This window comes from Microcaecilia unicolor, chromosome 6, assembly GCF_901765095.1.
Source record: "Microcaecilia unicolor chromosome 6, aMicUni1.1, whole genome shotgun sequence".
Taxonomy (NCBI): Eukaryota; Metazoa; Chordata; class Amphibia; order Gymnophiona; family Siphonopidae; genus Microcaecilia; species Microcaecilia unicolor.
In genome coordinates this window covers 194,476,958-194,499,351 of record NC_044036.1, presented here as the reverse complement: position 1 = coordinate 194,499,351, position 22,394 = coordinate 194,476,958, and the positions used below count along the sequence as shown (strand labels likewise).

General features: G+C 48.8%; 1 protein-coding gene across 4 annotated transcripts in view; it reads right to left on the bottom strand.

Annotated features, from left to right (window-relative positions):
- The window catches only part of RAD54L2 (RAD54 like 2), a 430,539-nt gene that overhangs the window by 37,705 nt on the left and 370,440 nt on the right, over positions 1–22,394 (bottom strand). For all 4 annotated transcript variants that reach the window (XM_030205506.1, XM_030205503.1, XM_030205505.1 and 1 more), the window contains one exon: positions 6,236–6,328. In XM_030205506.1, the coding sequence (XP_030061366.1) occupies positions 6,236–6,328 (93 nt within the window). The remainder of the gene's footprint in view (positions 1–6,235; positions 6,329–22,394) is intronic.

The window sequence follows — 22,394 nt, the reverse complement described above, 5'->3', positions numbered from 1 at the left end:
TCATTCAACTGAAACAGCGCTTGCTAAAGTCTCCAATGATCTGTTCCTGGCCAGATCTATCTGCTGCTTTTGACACTGTTGATCACAGCCTACTCCTTGATACGCTGTCCTCACTTGGATTTCAGGGCTCTGTTCTTTCCTGGTTTTCTTCTTATCTCTCCCAGTGTACCTTTAGCGTATACTCTAGTGGATCCTCCTCTACTTTTATCCCACTGTCAGTTGGTGTACCTCACAGATCTGTCCTGGGACCTCTTCTTTTCTCCATCTATACTTCTTCCCTTGGTACTCTGATCTCATCCCATGGTTTTCAGTATCATCTTTATGCTGATGACTCCCAGATCTACCTCTCCACATCAGAAATCTCAGCTGAAATCCAGGCCAAAGTATCAGCCTGCCTGTCTGACATTGCTGTCTGGATGTCTCAGCGCCATCTGAAACTAAACATGACCAAGACTGAGCTTCTTATCTTTCCCCCTAAACCAACCTCTCCTCTTCTCCCATTCTCTATTTCTGTGGATAACACTCTCATCCTTCCTGTCTCATCAGCTCGTCATCTTCGACTCCTCTCTCTCCTTCTCTGCACATATTCAACAGACTGCTAAAATCTGTCGTTTCTTTCCCTATAATATCAGCAAAATTCACCCTTTCCTTTCTCAGCACACTACCAGAACCCTCATCCACACTCTTACCACCTCTCACTTAGACTATTGCAACTTGCTTCTCACACATCTCCCACTTAGCCATCTCTCTCCTCTTCAATCTGTTCAAAATTCAGCTGCACGACTAATATTTCGCCAGTGTCGTTATGCTCATATTAGCCCTCTCCTCAAGTCACTTCACTGGCTGCCTATCCGTTTCCACATACAGTTTAAACTCCTCTTATTGCCAGTGCATTCACTCTGCAGCTCCTCAGTACCTCTCCACTCTCCCTACACTCCTCCCCGGGAACTCCGTTCACTGGGTAAATCTCTCTTATCTGCACCCTTCTCCTCCACTGCTAACTCCAGACTCCGTTCCTTTTATCTTGCTACACCATATGGCTGGAATAGACTTCCTGAGCCGGTATGTCAAGCTCCATCTCGGGCCGTCTTCAAATCTAAGCTAAAAGCCCACCTTTTTGATGTTCCTTTTAACTCCTAACCCTTATTCACTTGTTCAGAACCCTCATCTTATCATCCCCACCTTAGTAATTCCCTTATCTTTTATTTGTCCTGTTTGTCCTAATTAGATTGTAAGCTCTGTCGAGCAGGGACAGTCTCTTCATGTTCAAGTGTACAGCGCTGTGTACGTCTAGTAGCGCTATAGAAATGATAAGTAGTAGTAGGTCATTTGTGAGCATCATCCATCAGATGTGTCTCAACTGAGAAGAGGTTGAGAACCACTATACTAGAGCATCATCAGTATTTAGAAAAAATCTGGATCTTTCCAAATTTATAACTTGGATGCACTGCTAGAATGATTTAATGACTTTGAATACTTCTACATTAGGTTTTTGTCTAAAGTGAGTTTTAGAAATATGATGACAGACTACAGAACCAATAATCTCTGCTGGATTGGGGGGGGGGGTGCTCAGATCTCCGTCAGCCCGTCCCTGAATTGTTATATTTTATTTTTTTATCATTCCTTTTTCAGTATTGGCATTTAGAGAATTTTAGAGAATATAACATGCACAGTTCAGGAAATTTCAACAAAAGATTCTGTTGGCATACACCCAGGTGATTTCATAAACAGTAGAAGCCAAAATTAGAATGTAGAATAAAAGCAGTCATTATTACAGAAGTTCTGAAATATGAGGAAATATTATTCAATTCTTGTATTCCGCTAATATCCCCTTTCCAGGGTTCAGTGCAGTTTACATTCTAGGTGAGACAAAAGCAAATAGTATTAGTGTAAGATCTGAGAAACATTAGAGATAGTTTGATTAATGCAAGAGACTAAGCAGCCTGCTTAGGTATGAAGAAGTAATTAGACATTTAAACATTTGGATACTGGGTATATGCCACCAATCGGCCTGCTTACGTTTGGAGAAGTAATTCTCAAAAGGTTTTAGACAGGTCATTGTGTTTATATCTGTGTACAACAGGCTTTTGAAAACTGCCCAGTCTTAGATTAGATTAGTGTAGAACAGCATGTGTCCTTTTATTCATAAGGAAAAGGAGCATTCCCAGGTGAAGAGACAGCGAAAATGTATTTATTTGTTGCATTTGTATCCCACATTTTCCCACCTATTTGCAGGCTCAATGTGGCTTACATAGTACCGTGAAGGTATTTGCCAGCTCCGGTATAGAAAAAAATACAGGTTGATGTTATAGTCTTATAAGGTTTATAGATCTAGACAACAGGAATAGTAGAGCAGGAGAACTGTATAGTATACATTATAAGGTTTGTTTAAGTTGTGTTGCAGAGATTTAGGCCCTTAAGTTGGGTCCATAGGGTATGCCTTTTCGAACAGGTGGGTCTTTAATGTTTTTCGGAAATATGCTTGAAGGTTTGCTTTTCCATTCTCCACCAACCTGACCCTCATTAACAGTAGGTGCAATGTCTGTGGGTCCATAGTTAAAATGTGTACTTGCAAGCTCCACGGGGTAATTTCATTACAGGATGCTTACATGAAAAATCCAAAAAAGTGCCTATTACCTAAAGGCATACAAATTTTCTTGCATAAATGTACTCCTTGCTGAAGGTGTAAATGTATGTGTGTACTCTATACACGTGTATATTGCAATTCTACCCCAGCTCTGTCCGTATTACTACTACTACTACTTATCATTTCTATAGCGCTACTAGATGTACGCAGCGCTGTATACTTGAACATGAAGAGACAGTCCCTGCTCGACAGAGCTTACAATCTAATTAGGACAGACAAACAGGACAAATAAGAGATAAGGGAATATTAGATTTAAATTGTTTTTTATTGACGAAAAGCACAGTACAAACTCATGTTTAACATTAACACCAAACATAGTATAAATACCAAAAAAATTTTGCCCACGTCCTTGTAATCGTCAATGAGTTTTCTCTTTTGTCCCTTGATCCCCCACCCCTCCTACCCATACTTGAGTTCATCTATTAGCAAACTTTTCCATGTTTCTACTCAATAGTGAAATAGAGGAACTGAAATACCTTTATGATAGATGATACACTGCAAGGAAAAAAAGAATTGAGGGAAACAAGTACATATCACCATCCCTGAACATAACCATCCATCATCAAACTGTGTTTCTACCCCTCCCTTTCCCCCCCCTCAATCTTTATCTAGTTGTATTTAACCTCCGGACCGTAGTATGGGTAGATTCCCATTAACCACCAGCTCATTCTTTCACATTTCCACCCTTCCATCATCCAGAGCTATAGTTAGTTGTCTGTATTCCATCCTCCCCCCCTTTATCTTCCCCAGCATCCTATCTTCCCTTACCCCCCCCCCCCCAATCGACTCTGCACCATCTGAGCGCGTAGGACCCCCCGGCCACCCCAGGGAGCGTCTGGCTTCTCCAGTGGCGTTCCTAGGGGGGCTGACACCCGGGGCAGATTGCAGATGCGCGCCCCCCCCCCCCCGGCGAAAGGATACCCCCCCCCCCCCGGGTGCACCCCGCTGGGGGGGGGGGGGGGGGGGTGCCACGCGAGCCGGTCCTCCGTTCGTTCCATGCTTCTTCTCTGCCCCGAAACAGGAAGTAACCTGTTCCGGGGCAGAGAAGAAGCATGGAACGAATGGAGGACAGGCACGCGCGGCGGCGCACCCCCCCCCCCCCCCACCCCCAACGGCGTGCACCCAGGCTGGACCGCACCCCCCCCCCCCCCAGGAATGCCGCTGGGCTTCTCTTAATCTACTCCCCACCCTTATTCAGGGAATGAGTTTAACACCAAGCTGCGGGCTCTGTGGGACAGGGATCAGATATATTTATCCCAGCTAGCCAAAAACATCTTCCTCCGCTTAAAAGTCAAGCAGGCATATTGTAGTTCAAACAACATCAAAGTATGTAATTTGTTCCTCCATTGCCAATATGACGGGGCCTGGTCGCTGATCCACGTCCCCAACACTGATCTTTTACCCAACATCCCCGCTTTCCTAAGCAGTTGACAAAAATATTTATCCTGCCGGCCAAAATCCTCATATTGGTCTAAGAGAAATCCTTTGGGGGACATTGGGATTGGTTTCCCTCCCAGATGTTCCAGGTAGGTGGTCACCTCCCTCCAAAAACTTTGAATATGTGCACATTTCCAGAACGCGTGTATTAATGAGTTAATTCCTTGGTTGCATTTTTTGCAAATGGGTGAATCTATACCTCCCGCATTGAAGAGGCGTTCTTGCGTAAAATAAGCTCTGTGCAGCACTCAAAAATTACATTCTCTTAATTCCACGCTGACTGACCCTGATGGTATTCTCTTTATTAAATGATTCAGATTTATCTCTTCCGCTGGTATACCTAAATCATCACCCCACCTTTGTTTCAATTCTTTTTTTCTCCTGTGTCGAATGTATGGTCTCTAAGGCTTTTTTCAAAGTTGATACTGACATCCCTCTATCTTGAATAGGTTCAAAGAAATTCAACAAACATTTCCTAAGACCAAGTCTTTGTTCCCTTAACTTTAAACTCTGAATATAGTGTTTAGCCTGTCCATAGGCGAAGAGATCACGTCTATCTGCCTTTTTGGAATTCAACTTCTCGTCCCAAGTTATGATTTGCCCCTCTTCATTAAGCAAATCGCCTACATATCTCAGTCCCTTAGCTCCCCACCTCTGAAAGCATATATTATCATTTCCGGGGGAGAAGTCTACATTTCCCACCAGGGGCAGCTGATCGGATTGCCGCGGGTTGCCCCCTAACAGTTTTATCAAATAGTTCCAGGACAGAGATAAGGGAATATTAAAGTGAGGATGATAAAATAAGGGTTCCGAACAAGGGTTAGACGTTAAAAGCAGTATCAAAAAGGTGGGCTTTTAGCTTAGATTTGAAGACGTCCAGAGATGGAGCTTGACGTACCGGCTCAGGAAGTCTATTCCAGGCATATGGTGCAGCAAGATAAAAGGAACGGAGTCTGGAGTTAGCGGTGGAGGAGAAGTGTGCAGATAAGAGAGATTTACCCAGTGAACGGAGTTCCCGGGGAGAAGTGTAGGGAGATGAGAGTGGACAGGTACTGAGGAGCTGCAGAGTGAATGCAATTATCCTATATAATAATTTGCACCTCCAACATTCCATCGCTGTCTGGCTGCCTGGGTTCGTAACATCTCCTGACGCCAGCCAGCCTCCAGCGTTCCATTCCACCTCACTGCCCCACCCTCACGTCAAAACATAATGACGTCAGAGGGCGGAACTGTGAGAGGGAAGGGAACACTGGAGGCGAGCTGACGTCAGGATGTTACCAACGGAAGGGAAGCCAGCCAGAAAACGATGAGGTACAAAGGAAGAGAGAATCGCAGCACATCAAGGGGAGGGCAAGGCAGGGTAGAATTGATGGACATGGATGGGATGGGAAGAGAGGACAGGAGAGAAGAGAATCGCGGGACACGGATGGGAGGGCAGGGAAGAATCGCAGGACATGGAGGGGAGGAAAGGGCAGGGGAGAGATTTTTTAAAAAATCGCTTACGAGAGCCTTTCTAGGTCCCGTTTCATTGTTGAGAAAACGGGCTGGGTTCCACTAGTAAGTCAATAAGAGGAGTTTGAACTGTATGCGGAAACGGATAGGGAGCCAGTGAAGTGACTTATATGTGTAATACTTATAGAAGTACACGTCTTTTATAAAATTGTGTGACCATTTGTGTCTGTTTATGTACATACACCTTCAATGCTAAGTGTAGGCACTCACAGATAGTTTGGGAAGAGTGGAAGCGGAATTGCAATGTACACATGGATTTTATAAAATCAGAAGGTACACACAGAGTACATGCACACATTTATTCCTGCTCTGCATTCTTACACTATTGGGGACAGTTCTGCCTATTTCATAAAGGATTTCTGATGTTGGCTCCCTGTTATATAATCAGGTCAATGCTATCTACAGAGAAGGTCACTTATTTTCCTTCTTTGTCCTAAAGTCGGTTTGATTTTCCTATCTGTTCCAGCTTATCTCCAAGTTTACCCTTTTACTGGGCACAAAATTATTGCCAACTGGAGAGCATTCACCCTTTTTTGTGAAATCAACCATTCACCCATTAACAGCAGCCTGAGAGCACCTCCTACACAAAGGCAACATTATCTAAACTGATAATCAGAAAGCAGACTCGAAGACATGTACCTGAAGTTGCTGCACGACGTCCATCTTCAGCCTTCGGCTTTCCAGATGTCCGAATAGCAAATATTCTTCCATCACTGGTTCGAATGTACGTGCCTGCAGAGAGCAAAAGAAAGATTAAAATTTTCTTGCAATGTTTCGGAACAGAAATGAGCCAGAACCTAGCAACCTACAGGTCATGAGCACGTTTTATCAAACTTATGTCAAAGATTTAAGATGAAGCATCGCAAACATGGCATGGCTATGGGTGCATGCACAGTTTTCTCAAGGAAGACAGAGGAAGCTTCCCCATTCCCAAAACCACATTTTATTCTAGCATGTACATAAAAATGATTTACAAGTCTCTAAGAGCGCTTACAAATACAATGGGTACCTAAGGCAATGGGAGGTAAAGTGACTTGCTCTGGTCACAAAGAGGGGCATTTTCGAAGGGGACGTCCAAGTTTTGATGAGGATGTTGTAGGGGTATGTCCCCGTGTCTCCCTTGCTGGTCTTGGCCTATACAAGCCTATGACATCTTGTTACTAGAAGATGGCTGCTGCAAACCTCTGACCTGCACATCTCTGTGTCAGAGTCAGCTTCAGTTTGTGGAAAATCACTGACAGGCTTACTGAAGCCAAGGACACTCTGTGCTACAATTATTCCCCTTCTATCTCGGAGATGATGAGAAGGGAGGCATGCATGGCACCAGAAGTTACCATTTCCAAGGTCACAAAGAAAAAAAACAAGAACTCTTCTTGCCCATGCACAGGACGGTACAAGAGGATAATTGGTATCACCTGACCGAGAGGCGCTGGAAGAGCGGGAAGAGTTGGGGAGTTAGTTAGTCGGAATCCTTGGAAGAAGGTGGAGGTGGAAAGAAGACCAGTGACCTAAGAAGGTCCACCAACTGATGAACTGTGTATCTGGAAGAGTACCGTGTGGTTCAGCTACCTGCAAGGTGTGACCTGTGCCTTTGCTGACTGCTGCAGAGTGCCTGTCGTGGCTCTGACAAAGACTCGCTGATCTCTCAGCTTGAGTCTGGGAAGTAACCTGTGCTACTCCTGAGAGGCGTCCCCGGAGGTTAGCCTGGTGAGAGACACAGTGATCTATCTCCTATTAGTCTGGGTTAGCGAGTGGTGATTACCTGAGCATAAGGCTGGTGTTAGTCATAACCTTGGTCGGGAAAGAAGCTGCTAATTACCATACTACCTCGTAACATAGTTATTGCATTCTAATCAGTTGTGCAAGTTTACCTAGCAACCAGTAAGAAATGTGTGTAGTGTGAGAATATAGTTGCAAGAATTATTGCCAGTATTTTTGTTCAGCCAAAGCTTTGCCAAATTTCTATTTTGTATATCTTTTTCTATATTATCCATAATAAAGCTAATATATATATCAGCCTGATTTCTCAGCTCTCTCTCTGACCGAAATAGTGGCATGTAGGGCCATAGCCAAGGTTTTTCCCCTTCCCATAGACAGAGAACAGAATATTTTGCTTGTGGATAGTTCTGTTGGGAAACCTTGTTTCAGGTCATTTATTATCTGGGAAATCTGCCTACAATGTCCTCGCAAAACGTCCCCCATCCAGGGGCGGGGAAACCCGTATTTTCCAAACAAGATGGACGTCCATCTTTCGTTTCGATAATATGGTCAGGGACGTCCAAATACTGAAATTTGGTCGTCCCTGATTTTCGGCGATAATTGAAACCAAGGACGTCCATGTCAGAAACGACCAAATGCAAGCCATTTGGTTGTGGGAGGAGCCAGCATTTGTAGTGCGCTGGTCCCCCTGACATGCCAGGACACGAACCGGGCACCCTAGGGGGCACTGCAGTGGACTTCATAAATTGCTCCCAGGTATATAGCTCTCTTACCTTGTGTGCTGAGCCCCCTAAAACCCACAACTGTACACCACTACTATAGCCCTTACGGGTGAAGGGGGTCACCTAGATGTGGTTATAGTGGGTTTCTGGTGGGTTTTGGAGGGCTCGCTCTTTTCTCCACAAACGTAACAGGTGGGGGGGGGGGGGGGGGGATGGGCCTGGATCCGCCTGCCTGAAGTGCACTGCACCCACTAAAACTGCTTCTGGGTCCTGCATACTGCTGTGATGGACGCGAGTATGACATCTGAGGCTGGCAATCAATATTGTGAAAGATATTTTTTGAGGGTGGGAGGGGGTTAGTGACCACTGGGGGAGTAAGGGGAGGTCATCCCCGATTCTCTCTGGTGGTCATCTGGTCATTTCGGGCACCTTTCTGTGCCTTGGTCGTAAGAAAAACACGACTAGGTAAAGTTGTTCAAGTGTTCGTCAGCGACGTCCTTGTTTCTTTCGAATATGGGTCGAGGACATCCAAGTGTTAGGCACGCCCAAGTCCCATCTTCGCTACGCCTCCGATATGCCCCCTTGAACTCTGGCAGTCCCTGATTATTGGGGAGGGAGGAAGGGGGAATAGAAGTATTTTCACTTTCTTACTTGTATGTACCTACTCTAGTAAAGCGAAGATACTTACCTATAGCAGGCTGATTATTCTCACACGTGGGTCGACGTCCACGTCAGCCCAGGAACCGGCATTTTGCCATAGCAAAGACAAAAAACTTTGATAGAGTCTTCTGGCGCGCGTGCAGCACACATACGTGGACTGACTTCCCGCCCGCCGCGCGAGCATGTACCTCAGTTAAATCAAAAAGCATAGCAAACAACAACTCCAAAGGGGAGGTGGGAGGGATTGTGAGAATAATCAGCCTGCTGTCCTCGGAGAATACCTGCTGCAGGTAAGTATCTTCGCTTTCTCCGAGGACAAGCAGGCTGCTTATTCTCACATGTGGGATATCCCTAGCATCCAGGCTTACTCAAAACAATAAACAATGGTCAATTGGGCCTCACCACAGCCAGGACTTAAATAGGTTAACCTGGAACTATACACAGCTAGATGAGTGCAGCCTGGAATAGAATAAAAACGGGCCTAGGGGCGTGGAGTTGGATTCTAAACCCCAGCCAGATTCTGCAGCACTGACTGCCCAAACCAACTGTCGCGTCGCGTATCCTGCTGAAAGCAGTAGTGAGATGTGAATGTGTGGACTGAAGACCACGTTGCAGCTTTGCAAATCTCTTCAATGGAGGCCGACTTTAAGTGAGCCACCGACACAGTCATGGCTCTAACATTATGAGCCGTGACATGGCCCTCCAGAGTCAGCCCAGCTTGGGCATACGTGAAGGAAATGCAATCTGCTAGCCAATTAGAGAATGTGCATTTTCCGATGGCGACTCCCCTCCTGTTGAGATCAAAAGCAACAATCAACTGGGCGGATTGTCTGAAGGGCTTCGTCCACTCCATGTAAAAAGGCCAATGCTCTCTTGCAGTCCAAGGTGTGCAAGCTGCTTTCGCCTGGGTGGGCCTGAGGACGGGGAAAAAATGTTGGCAAGACAATCGACTGGTTCAGATGGAACTCCGACACCACCTTTGGAAGGAACTTAGGGTGTGTGCAGAGGACTACTATGATGTGATGAAACTTAGTATAAGATGCATCCACTACTATGGCCTGACGCTCACTGACCCTATGAGCTGAAGTAACAGCCACCAAGAAAAAGACCTTCCAGGTCAAGTACTTCAGATGGCAGGAATTCAGTGGCTCAAAAGGAGCTTTCATCAGCTGGGTAACGACGTTGAGATCCCATAACACTGGTGGAGGTTTGACAGAGGGCTTTGACAAAAAAAAAACCTCTCATGAAGCGAACAACTAAAGGCTGTCCAGAGACAGGCTTACCCTCTACACGCCGATGATAAGCACTAATTGCACTGAGGTGAACTCTTACGGAGTTGGTCTTGAGACCAGACTCTGAAAAGTGTAGAAGGTATTCAAGCAGGGTCTGTGTAGGACAAGAGAGAGGATCTAGGGCCTTGCTGTCACACCAGACAGCAAATCTCCTCCATTTGAAAGAATAACACCTCTTCGTGGAATCTTTTCTGGAAGCAAGCAAGACTCGAGAGACACCCTCTGAAAGATCCAAGGAGGCAAATTCTAAGGTATCAACATCCAGGCTGTGAGAGCCAGAAACTGGAGGTTCGGATGTAGAAGCGACTCCTCGTTCTGAGTGATGAGATTTGGAAAACAATCTTCACGGTTCCTCGGAGGGCAACTCCAGAAGAAGAGGGAACCAAATCTGACACAGCCAGAAGGGTGCAATCAGAATCATGGTTCCGCGGTCTTGCTTTAGTTTCAGCAAAGTCTTCCCTACTAGAGGTATGGGAGGATACGCATACAGAAGGCCTGTTCCACAATGAAGGAGAAAGGCGTCTGACGCTAGTCTGTTGTGGGCCTGAAGCCTGGAACAGAACTGAGGGACTTTGTGATTGAATTGAGTGGCAAAATGATCCACCGAGGGGGTGCCCCATGCTTGGAAGATCTTGAGGTCTACACCCATATTCAGTGAGACCACTCGTGAGATTGCATTACCTTGCTCAGCCTGTCGGCCAGACTGTTGTTCACACCTGACAGATAAGTGGCTTGGAGACACATGCCCTGATGGCGTGTCCAAAGCCACATCTGAACAGCTTCCTGAAACAGAGGGTGAGATTCGGTGACCCCCTGCTTGTTGGTGTAGTACATTGCAACCTAAAGCCTTCAGAGCGTTCCAGATCGCACATAATTCCAAAAGGTTGATCTGAAGACCTGTTTCCCGGTAGGACCAGGCTCCTTGAGTGTGAAGCCCATCTACATGAGCTCCCCACTCTAGGAGTGATGCATCCGTCGTCAGCACTTTTTGTAGCTGAGGAATTTGGAATGGTCATCCCATGGTCAAATTGGACCGGATTGTCCACCAGTGAAGAGGATTTCAAAAATCGGTGGACAGCTGGATCACATCCTCCAGATTCCCTGCCGTTTGACACCACTGGGAAGCTAGGGTGCATTGAGCTGATCTCATATTGTTACGCTCTGCTACACTCCTCCAGAGGTGCAGCCTGCTCGCGCAGGGTATGGGCATTCGAGGATGCGGCAGCCATCTTGGAGGTGGTACCGCCAGGATAGGACGGCCATCTTGGAGTTGGCATCTCAGCTTGTGGCAGCCATCTTGGAGTTGAGCAGCTTCAGGAAGGAAGCCCATATTTGGGCGTAGAGCATCTCCTCTGATGGGGCGGCCATCTTGGAACAGCTGCACATGGTTGAGCCTAATTCCTGCACTATTTAAAGCCCTGTTTCCAGTCCTTCCAGGCTTCGGCTTCTATTCGCATAGAGGTTGTGGTCTTCATCTGTTCCAGTGTTTTCCTGTGTTCCTGACCTCGGATTGTTTACTGACCACACGATGTGTTGCTGCCTGCCCAGACCTTCAGACTGATTTTTGACTTCACGCTGTGTTGCTGCCGGCCCAGACTTCGGACTGTTTTCTGTTTTTGCTGCTTCGCTGACTCCTTGCTCCAGGACTGTGTCTGCGCTCCCGCTTGTCTGGTCAGTGGTCGAGCAACCCCGCTGGTTCCGGAAGTCCTGCCGGCCGCTTGAACCCAGGGGCTCAACTCCTGGGGGACAGTGGCTAAGTGCAGGTGAAGCTTGGGGTTGTCTGGCTGCCTGACAAAGCGCGGTGGCACTCCATCTTCACCGTGCTCAGTCGGGGCACAAGGGCTCATATCCCCAATCATAACACATATGTAGACGTGCCATGGGTGTCACATGAACTGTGGAGGCCATGTTCCCCAAGAGTCTCAACATCTGCTGAGCTATGACCTGCTGAGATGCTCGAACTGTGGACACCAGGGACAGAAGGTTGTCTGCCCTTGTCTCGGGGAGCTAAGTCAGAGAGCTGTCTTTGTATCCAGCAGTGCTCCAATGAACTCCAATTTCTGAACAGGAGTAAGATGGGACTTAATTTATTACAAACACCAGTAGCTCTAGCACCTCAATAGTCATTCACATGAACTTCAGAGCACCGTCCTGCGAGGTGCTCTTTACTGGTCAATCGTTGAGATAAGGAAATATATTACTACTACTACTATTTAGCATTTCTATAGCGCTACAAGGCATACGCAGCGCTGCACAAACATAGAAGAAAGACAGTCCCTGCTCAAAGAGCTTACAATCTAATAGACAAAAAATAAATAAAGTAAGCAAATCAATCAATTAATGTGAACGGGAAGGAAGAGAGGAGAGTAGGTGGAGGCGAGTGGTTATGAGTCAAAAGCAATGTTAAAGAGGTGGGCTTTCAGTCTAGATTTAAAGGTGGCCAAGGATGGGGCAAGACGTAGGGGCTCAGGAAGTTTATTCCAGGCGTAGGGTGCACTCCCAGTCTGCATAGCGACACTATAATTAGTGCTAGACACTTTGTAAACACTCTAGGTGCAGACGCAAGGCCAAAGGACAGTACACGGTACTGAAAGTGCTACGTTCCCACCCAAAATCGAAGATACTTCCTGTGAGCTGGAAGTATCGAGATGTGGGTGTAAGCATCCTTTAAGTCCAGAGAGCATAGCCAATCGTTCTCCTGAATCATGGGAAGAAGGGTGCCCAGGGAGAATTTGTTCAGGGCCCTTAGGTCTAGGATGGGACGCATCCCCCATTTTCTTTTGCATAAGGGAGTATCTGGAATAAAATCCCAGCCCTTCTTCCCCTGGTGGCACGGATTCGACTGCATGGGCCTTTATAACGGCGGAGAGTTCCTCTGCAAGTACCTGCCTGTGCTGGAAGCTATAAGAATAAGCTCCCGGTGGGCAATTTGGAGGTTTGGATTCCATATTGAGGGTGTATCCTAACTGGACTATTTGAAGAACCCACCACTTGGAGGTTACGAGAGGCCATCGTTGGTGAAAAAACATTAACCTCCCTCCAACCGGCAAGCCGTCCAGTATGGACACTTTTACTGCAGCTATGCTTAACAGGAGCCAGTCAAAAGCTTGTCCCTTGCTTTTGCTGGGGAGCAGCAGGCGCCTTAGGCACATGCTGTTGACGAGAACGAGTGCGCTGGGGCTGAACCTGACTAGGCTGTCGAGAAGCCGGAGTGTACCTACGCCTAGCATAGGAATAGGGAGCACTCCGCTTCCCACCAAAAAACCTCCTAGTTGAGGAGTTTGTAGCAGAAGGCGCCCGGCGGGAGAGCGAATCCATAGCATCATTATGCTTCTTGATCTGGTCAACAAGATCCTCTACTTTTTCACCAAAAAGATTATCCCCCCAGCAAGGTACATCTGCCATCCACTGCTGGACTGAATAATCCAGGTCAGAGATACGCAGCCATGAGAGTCTACGCATCACTATACCCTGAGCGGCAATTCTGGATGCCACATCAAAAGTCATAAGTGCCCCTGGCGAGGAATTTATGGCACGCCTTCTGCTGTCTGCCCACTTGGCAAAAAGGCTCGGCCTGCTACAGAGGGAGGGCATCAACCAAGGAAGACAGCTGCCTCACTGAGTTCCACAAGTGAACGCTTGTGAAGAGCTGGTACGATTGGAAACGGGCAGCGAGCATAGCGGCCTGATACGATTTCCTCCCAAAAGAATCTAAGGTCCTAGCTTCTCTGCCTGGGGACGCCGAGGCACAGTCTCTAGAACTCTTGGCTCTCTTGAGGGTGGAGTCCACCACCATGGAATTGTGGAGTAACTAAGTACTCATCAATCCAGGTTCACCGTGGATCAGCTTTCTTCGGGATCATGGAGCCAGACAGAGGGAACAACCAGTTTCGCCTAAGGACTTCAATGAATACCTTGTGCAAAGGAGCCATCACAGCCTCCTTAGGTGGAGAAGGATAATCCAGGACCTCAAGCATCTCAGCCCTGGGCTCATCCTCCACCTCCACAGGGAATGGAATAGCAGTAGCCATTTCCCCAGACAAAAGATGTAAAAGGAAGACTCTCAGACAGTCTCCTTTCAGGTGGAGGGGAAGGTTCACAGGGAATCCCATACGACTCTTCGGAAGAAAAGTATCTGGGATCTTCCTCTGACTTAATCTCTTTCATAGGGTATACTTCCTGTTTCTATGATTACAAATTTAAAGCTCCCAAAGTCACAAACACAAAGTCTTTCTTAAGACAACGGTGTTTTGTTGGCTAGACACTGGCTGGAGCCTTAGTTTCTGAGGGTATTCCTGTTATCTTGTAATTTAAACATCACCTGTGTGATTGTGTTAGGCTGTTTTTCAGTGTGTACAGTACTTAATTACCTACCTTTGGAATTACAGCCTGTACTGAATTTTGTATAAGAGTCCATCTTCCTCTGACTCCCACAAACGCTCCTCTTCACTATCGGAAAGTACCTCCCTAAGGGAACTCCGAGACTGAGCCTGCCTCGACGCCGAGGATCGATGTCCTCGATGGCAATGTTGAGAGGCCAACGCCCGCATGGACTGCGGCGAAGCTTCCTCCACCAACGTCAAAGGGGAGTCGACCCGGGTGGCAAGTGGTACCGAGGACAGGGTCCTCACCACAGGTGAAGGGCCAGACTCCGCTGCAGCAGACAGTACGGAAGGCGCAAGCATCTCCGACACCGAAGCAGACTGGCGCAGCAGTCCATCCAGAAGTTCTGGAAGCAGGGCCCGGATGCGCTCGTCGAGAGCTGCCATCGGAGAAGGCTGCGGGGTCCGTGGATCAGCTGGTGGCAGAATCTGCTGAGGCTCAGGTGCAAGTACTGGGCTGCTAAGAGGCCGACGCATCGGCACCTCCTGTATAGAGGGGGAGCAATCCTTCTCGAGTGCCGAGTCTCTCGACGCCTCAGAGCTCCCGGCACCGTGTGTCGAAGGAGAACGGTGACGGTGCTTCTTCACCTTCACTCGATGCCCGTCACCGAGATTCCTCGGTGCCAACGAGGACAACGTAGAAATCCTAACATCTCCTCGAGTTGGGTCCGGGGGGGCCTGCATAGCAGGAGGCCTCAAGACAGGTGGACCCACTCGACACCTCACTACTCTCGCGACTTGGTCTGTCAGCAGCCATTACCTCTGCTCCTGACGTCGATGCTTCCCTCGATGCTGACGCCGCCGACCTCGGTACCAAAGTCAATGCTGATGTCGAAGGACCGGACCGAGCCCCAAAACGTTTCTCACGTTGGGCTTCTCGAGCTACTTGGGTCCGCTTCTTCATTCGAAGACAAAGAGCACAAGCAGCTGGGCTGTGGTCGGTCCCAAGGCACTGGATACACCAGGAACGGGTATCGGTACCTGAGATGGTCCAGATGCACCGAGTAAAACATTTGAAGGTGCTGGGTGTCCTCGATGACATGGAAGGAAACACGGCTCCGGTGAAATCAAAAGACTCGATTGTGCCAATAAAAAGGGGCACATAAATAAGGAGAAATCCGACCGCACGGCCTAAAGCTGGCCACGTCGAAAAAAAAAGGAAATGTAAAAGTTGGACAAAAGATGGACTGAGGATTTTTAAAAAGGGGGTCCTACGCCTTTTTTTTTTTTTTTTTAAAGAAAATAAAGAAAACGAGAAAAAATATGTGAAAAATTGCTGTGCGAAGAACTCTTTCTGGGCCAGAAACGAGGAGCACAGGAGGAACCTGCCGCACCTCACTGCAGAAAAAAAGTAACTGAGGTACGAACTTGCAAAGTGGGCAGGAAGTCGGTGTGTGCTGCATGCATGCCAGAAGATTCTAGCAAAGTTTTTTGTCTTTGCTATGGCAAAATGCCGGTTCCTGGGGCAATGCAGATGTCGACCCACGAGTGAGAATAAGCTGCCTGCTTGTCCTCAGAGAATAGGAACTTCTGATGTTCAATGTTCATTTGTTTTAAATCAACTTCCTGGGGTTAATCTGCTTGATTGTGTGGATTTTATATTCACACTACAGCTCGTAAAATTAGAACCCCTTTTTACTTCATCCCGTACTAAGTCTTTTAAATATAAACACTTGGGCTTAACTAAGGTTCCAACTGTGCATCTTACACTCCAATTCCCTGTGTGTATATTAATGCACAGTCAGCTGCTAAAAAGGTTGGGATACGCAAGGATTTGATAGAAAGTAATCAGTTTGGGTTCTTATTTTTAACTGAAACATTGTTTCGTATAATTGATGACCCTAGGTTAAAATCATTTTTCCCATCTGGTTATAAAATTTTTCTTCTGAATTCCATTAGTTCTCCCTCGCTAGAAATCTTAGCTTGTGAGGTCATTGATGATTCATTTCAGGGTACCTTATGTTTTATTTTATGCTATGCTCCTCCAGAGAAATGGCATAATGCCGGAAGAGATTTCTTTTGAATTTGTACCTAAATATACTATAAATTCTAACTTCACTCTTTTATTGGGAGATATTAATTCATGAACAATGCATCACATCTATCGAACTAAGAAATGAACAATACCCATTCCACATAAACCTATTACTTCAAACTGTACGAATTTTACCACTCCAGTTATATTTAAGTGTACTTCTACCCTTATCCTACTCTGTATTGCTCACTACAAGCTTATAGTCCCATCCCCGGAGGGGATATGCTACTATACTCTCACTGTGAGCCTGTATTCCCATCAGAACTGCTGAGCTCCCACTCTCACTGTAAGCCTGCACTTACTTTAGAACTGTTAAGCTCCCACTTTTACAGCAGTCTACACTCTTATTAGAGCTGCTGAGCTCCAACCTTTATTGTAGCCTGCTCTTGGGGAAGGCTTTCCTCAGTCATCATCTTTCACAACATAATTTCAAACCAGGCAGACGGTTGGTGATACCAGAAAGCACCTCCCACAACAGGCAGCTTGCTTCTGAGGCTCTACTTCTATCAGAACTGCTGAACTCTCACTCTCACTGTGAGCCTGTATTCACATCAGGACTGCTGAGCTCCCACTCTCACTGTAAGCCTGACTTGTAGGTGTCCAGGACTTCACTCCCGAGCATCTGACTGTGAGTAACCTATTTATCCTAAATTGACACCAAAATGAACACAATCAAAATACTTCTGGTAATCTACTCCCTTTCACTGATCCACCTACCGTGTTCCCCCGAAAATAAGACCCTGTAGAGGTTTTGCTTATTTTGTAAATATAAGGCCTCCCCCCCGAAAGTAAGGCCTAGCAAAGTTTGAAGGAGAAAATCGCCGAGGTCGCTACCGCCCCCACCCCCCCCGGAGTCGCCATCGCCCCCCTCCACCAGGCCCTCTCATCGCTATTCAACTTACATCGCCGAAACCGCAGCAAGCAGATCAGCTTCAGCTACCGTCGGCCTTCCTTCACTGCCTCTGTCCCGCCCTCGCCGACGTGACGTCACACATGGGCGGGACAGAGGCAGTGAAGGAAGGCCGACAGTAGCTGAAGCTGATCTGCTTGCTGCGGTTTCGGCGATGTAAGTTGAATAGCGATGAGAGGGCCTGGGCCGAGTGGAGGGGGGCGATGGCGACTCCGGGGGGGGGGGGGGGGCGGTAGCGACTTCAGGGGGGAGGGGGGCGGCAGCGGCGACCTTGGGGAGGGGGGCAGGAGACATGGGAGGTCTGAGGAGGGGGCCTTGCAGCTGGCTAGGAGGGAGGGACGGAAGGGGGCCTTGCAGCTGCAAGGGGCCTTGTAACTGGGAGGGAGTGCAGGGGGGGCCTTGCGGCTGGGAGGGATAGAGGGCCTTGCAGCTGGCAGGGAATGAGGGGGGCCTTGGAGCTGGGAGGGGTGGACAGAAGGGGGGGGCCTTCAAGCTGGCTGGGAGGGAGGCACGGGGGCCCTTGGAGCTGGGGGGGCAGGGGGCCTTGGAACTGGGAGGGGGGGCAGGGGGCCCTTACAGCTAGGAGGGAATGGAGTCTTGGAACTGGGATGGAGAGCAGGGGGCCTTGGAGCTGGGGGGAGGGCAGGGGGGGCCCTTGGAGCTGGGAGTGAAGGGCAGGGGGGCCCTTGCAGCTGGGAGTGCTTTTGACTTGTAACCACTCGCCTCCACCTACCCTCCTCTCCTCCTTCCTATACACATTAATTGATTTGATTTGCTTACTTTATTTCTTGTCTATTAGATTGTAAGCTCTTTGAGCAGGGACTGTCTTTCTTCTATGTTTGTGCAGCGCTGCGTATGCCTTGTAGCGCTATAGAAATGCTAAATAGTAGTAGTAGTGGGAGTGAAGGGCAGGGGGCCTTTGGAGCTGGGAGGGAGTGCGGGGGGGCCTTGCAGCTGGGAGGGACAGAGGGCCTTGCAGCTGGCAGGGAATGAGGGGGGCCTTGGAGCTGGGAGGGGTGGACAGAAGGGGGCCTTTGAGCTGGCTGGGAGGGAGGCACGGGGAGCCCTTACAGCTGGGAGGGAATGGGGTCTTGGAACTGGGATGTAGGACAGGGGGCCTTAGAGCTGGGGAGGGGGGCCCTTGGAGCTGGGAGTGAAGGGCAGGGGGGCCCTTGGAGGGAATGGGGCCTTGGAACTTGGAGGGAGGGCAGGGGGCCTTGGATCTAGGAGGGAGGGAGGGACAGAGGGGGCCTTGGGCCTTGCAGCTGTGGGGGGAGGGGGCCTTGGGAAAAACACATACAGTGCCAATACTAGCCCGTTTTAACGGGCATAACGGCTAGTGGACACAGAAACCCCCAATAATTTTGCCGCCAGAAATGGAAGTTTCCAGCCAGGAGCCAGCCCGCTGCTCGCCCTCTTCTCCCTCCCTCCGATTTCGAGCCCGACCGCTGGCTTCTCCCATTCCCTTCTCTCGCCTGCCCCTCTCCTGCGTGCCAGCAAGAATTTAAAGGTACCGGTAAGCATAAATGAAGAGGCAGAGAATCCGATCCGCGACTCCTGTACTACCGTATGGACCGCTTCCTAACATCGAGTGTGATGACGGGACTAACCTCGCTGCCGGGAGGTTCAGGGGAAGGGTCCTTGTTCCCCCGGCTTGAGGAGGAGATTTCCTCCTCCGATGCCGGCGATGGCGTCAACTGCGGCCCAGAGTTCCCCGGACAAGCGAGCGTCGTGGTGCGAGCGGAGGAGTGGATGACATTGGGGAAGATCTTGGAGAGATAGGGGTTTGCTCGAAGCTTTCTACGGTAACGCAGAAATTTAATTCTGAACTTGGGGAAATACCTGAATTACAGTAGAATACAATGACTTCTCTGGGAAATGACATGGTAAAAAACTCTACTGATATATCGTACAAAATTGTCAACAGAGGGAGGGGGTCTGCAACTCGGAGGGGGGAGGCCTGGAGGGAGGGGGCTCTGGAACTACCGGTAGAAGGGAGGAGGGGGTCTGGAATGGGGGAGGGGGAATGCACCACCTGTAAAAATAATTTTTTTTAAAAATTCAGCACCCCCAATTAATTTGAAAAGTTGGCTCCTGGTATGGCTGAGCCAATGGCAGCCGAGGTGGAGGAAGGTGTCTGCCAGTCCAGCGGAGCTGAGCTCTGGTGACAGAGGATTTCGGAAGACCAAAGTACGGTAGAACGCACCCATATCGGTACCGGTAGGAGTCGGTCCCAAGGGACTTTTGCTCTTTTTCAAGGGAATTTGAGTAGAACACTTTAAAAGAAAACACCACAAACTTGTAGTGAGGGATTACAGTTCTGACACAGGTGCTGAGGTCCTTTGACAGCTGCCTGACTCAGGCCAGTTTGCCAACGCGGTTTTTTTTTTTTTTAATACAACTTGCAGGCAGGCACCCCCCTGCGGCGCTTACCGTGTTGGCATGGCCCTGGCCCTAGACATGAGCGCAAAAAGAAAGAGCTATTCTGTCGAGTACAAGAAAGGAATCGTGGAAGACTCTTGGGGCAAAAATCTTACTGCCAGGGCCGGTCTTAAGGCGAGGCGACCGAGGCGGCCGCATAGGGCCCCGCGCTAAGGGTCGCCCCGCCCCGACCGCCCGAGTTCCAGTCCTCCCTCCCTCCTCGGATGGCGCGCGATGGCGGAGTGGTGGGGGCGGTCCGCCCAGGATGTCAGCGGGTGGGGGGTGCCCTGCACCCGCTGCTCCCACCCTGTCCTACCTTTAAAAAAAGAATTTGGTAGCGCCGGAGTGACAGGCAGCGCCTCCCATCTGCCCTGCTACTAAAAATGTCTTCGACGTCGTCGTGTTGGGCCTTCTCACATTGAGTCCCGCCCTTCTCTGAGGTAACTTCCAATTACCGTGAGGGTGGGCGGGACTCAATGTGAGAAGGCCCAATGACGACGTCGAAGACATTTTTAGTAGCAGGGAGGGCAGACACGAGGCGCTGCCTGTCCCTCTGGCGCTTCCAAATTCTTTTTTTAAAGCCAGTGAGGGTGGTGGGCGGCAGGAGAACAAAGCTAGTAGGTAGGTTGGGGGGGGGGGGGGAATCAGATGGGAGAAGGGTGTGTGGGGTGGGGGTTCTCAGGTGGGGGAAGGGTGGGGAGGGGGTTCTCAAATGGGAAGGAGACTACTACTTAACATTTCTAAAGCTGAGGTGGGGTGGGGGTTCACGGATGGGAGAAGGGGGTGGGGAGGGGGTTCTTGGATGGTTGAAGGGGAGGGGACTGGGGTTCTTGGATGGGAGAAGGGGACCGAGGTGGGGAGGGGGTTCACGGATGGGAGAAGGGGGTGGGGAGGGGGTTCTTGGATGGTTAAAGGGGACGGGTGGGGAGGAGACTGGAGTTCTTGGATAGGAGAAGGGGACTGAGGAGGGCGTTCTCGGATGTGAGAAGGGGACGGGTGGGGAGGGGATGTGAGAAGGGGACGAGTGGGGAGGGGACTGGGGTTCTTGGATGGGAGAAGGGGACTGAGGAGGGAGTTCTCGGATGTGAGAAGGGGACGGGTGGGGAGGGGACTGGGGTTCTTGGATGGGAGAAGGGGACCGAGGTGGGGAGGGGGTTCACGGATGGGAGAAGGGGGTGGGGAGGGGGTTCTTGGATGGTTAAAGGGGACGGGTGGGGAGGGGACTGGTGTTCTTGGATGGGAGAAGGGGACTGGGGAGGGGGTTCTCGGATGGGAGAAGGGGGCAGGCACTGGGGTCTGAGAAGGGGCCATATAGGAAAATGGGGGCCATGCCTGGGGCTGGTGGGAAAATGGGGCATGCGTGGGTCAGGTGGGAGAATGGTTCTGAAAAGGGGGCCCTAATACAAGGCATGTGGATGAAGGGGGCTGGAACTGGGGGCTGAAAAGGAGGGTAGGTGGGATAAGGGGGCTAGTACTGGGACTGGAGGCTGAAAACGGGATAGGGAGAAGTGGCTGGGGGGCTGAAGCTCGGGACTGGTGGGAGAAAAGGGCTGGGGCTGAAATGGGGGACTGGTGGGATAGTGGGGCTGGAACTGGGGACTGAAAAAGGGGCGGAGAGAGGGGCAGATCCTGGATGGGGTAGCGAGAGGGAGGGCAAACCCTGGATGGATGGGAGAGGGAGGTCAAATTGTGGATTGAAGGAGCAAAGAGAAAGGGCAGACAGTGGATGGCAGGGATAGAAAGGGCAGACAGTGAATGGATGGGGGAGAGAGAGAGGGCAGACAGGGGCAGATGGTGGATGGATCATGGAAGGAGCAGAGATAGAGGGCAGATGTGGATGGAAGGGGCAGGGAGAGAGGGCAGACATTGGATGGAGGGGACAGCAGAGAGGGCAGACACTGGATGACAGATGCTGGATGGAAGGAAGACAGTGAAAAGAAGATGAGGAAAGCAGAAACCAGAGACAACAAACTGTAAATAAAATATATATTTTTATTTTTTTGCTTTAGGATATAGTATTGTAGCTGTGTTAATAAATGTTTATAAATAGAACATGTAAATAAGGTAATCTTTTTATTGGACTAATTTTAATACATTTCGACTTATCTTTCAGAGAAGAAAACCCCCTTCCTCAGGTCAGGATAGGATACTGTAACAGTACTATACTGTATTGACCTGAGGAAGGAGATTTTGGCCTCTGGAAGCCAAATGTATTAGTCCAATAAAATGGTATTATTTTATTTTCTGTATTTGTTTTATTTCTTAGTGGTGATTGGTATTTGTTAGTTTTTTCAAATTTACATCTGCTGTCTTTATATTTTGCACAGTACTAGGGATCATTTTCTGTTTCTGTGGTGTTGAATTGTATGCAGAGTCTGGCATCTTGGGGGTTCAGTTTAATTTTTGTCTAAATAGAAAGTTTAAATATTACTACTTATTCTATAGTGGATTAGGGTGTATCTGTGTTTGTGAAAAATACATGGCTTTCAGTTGGCACTGACTGTGCAGGATCGACGATCTGTACTATTCTGTCTGGATTTATTTTACAATAGGTGAATTGATGTTCTAGTGCTCACTGTAGTGTTTAAGATGCTTTCCTTTTCCTTGTGTGACTAGTAGAAATGACTGCTTATGGTATGGTAGAATTGCTCAATAGG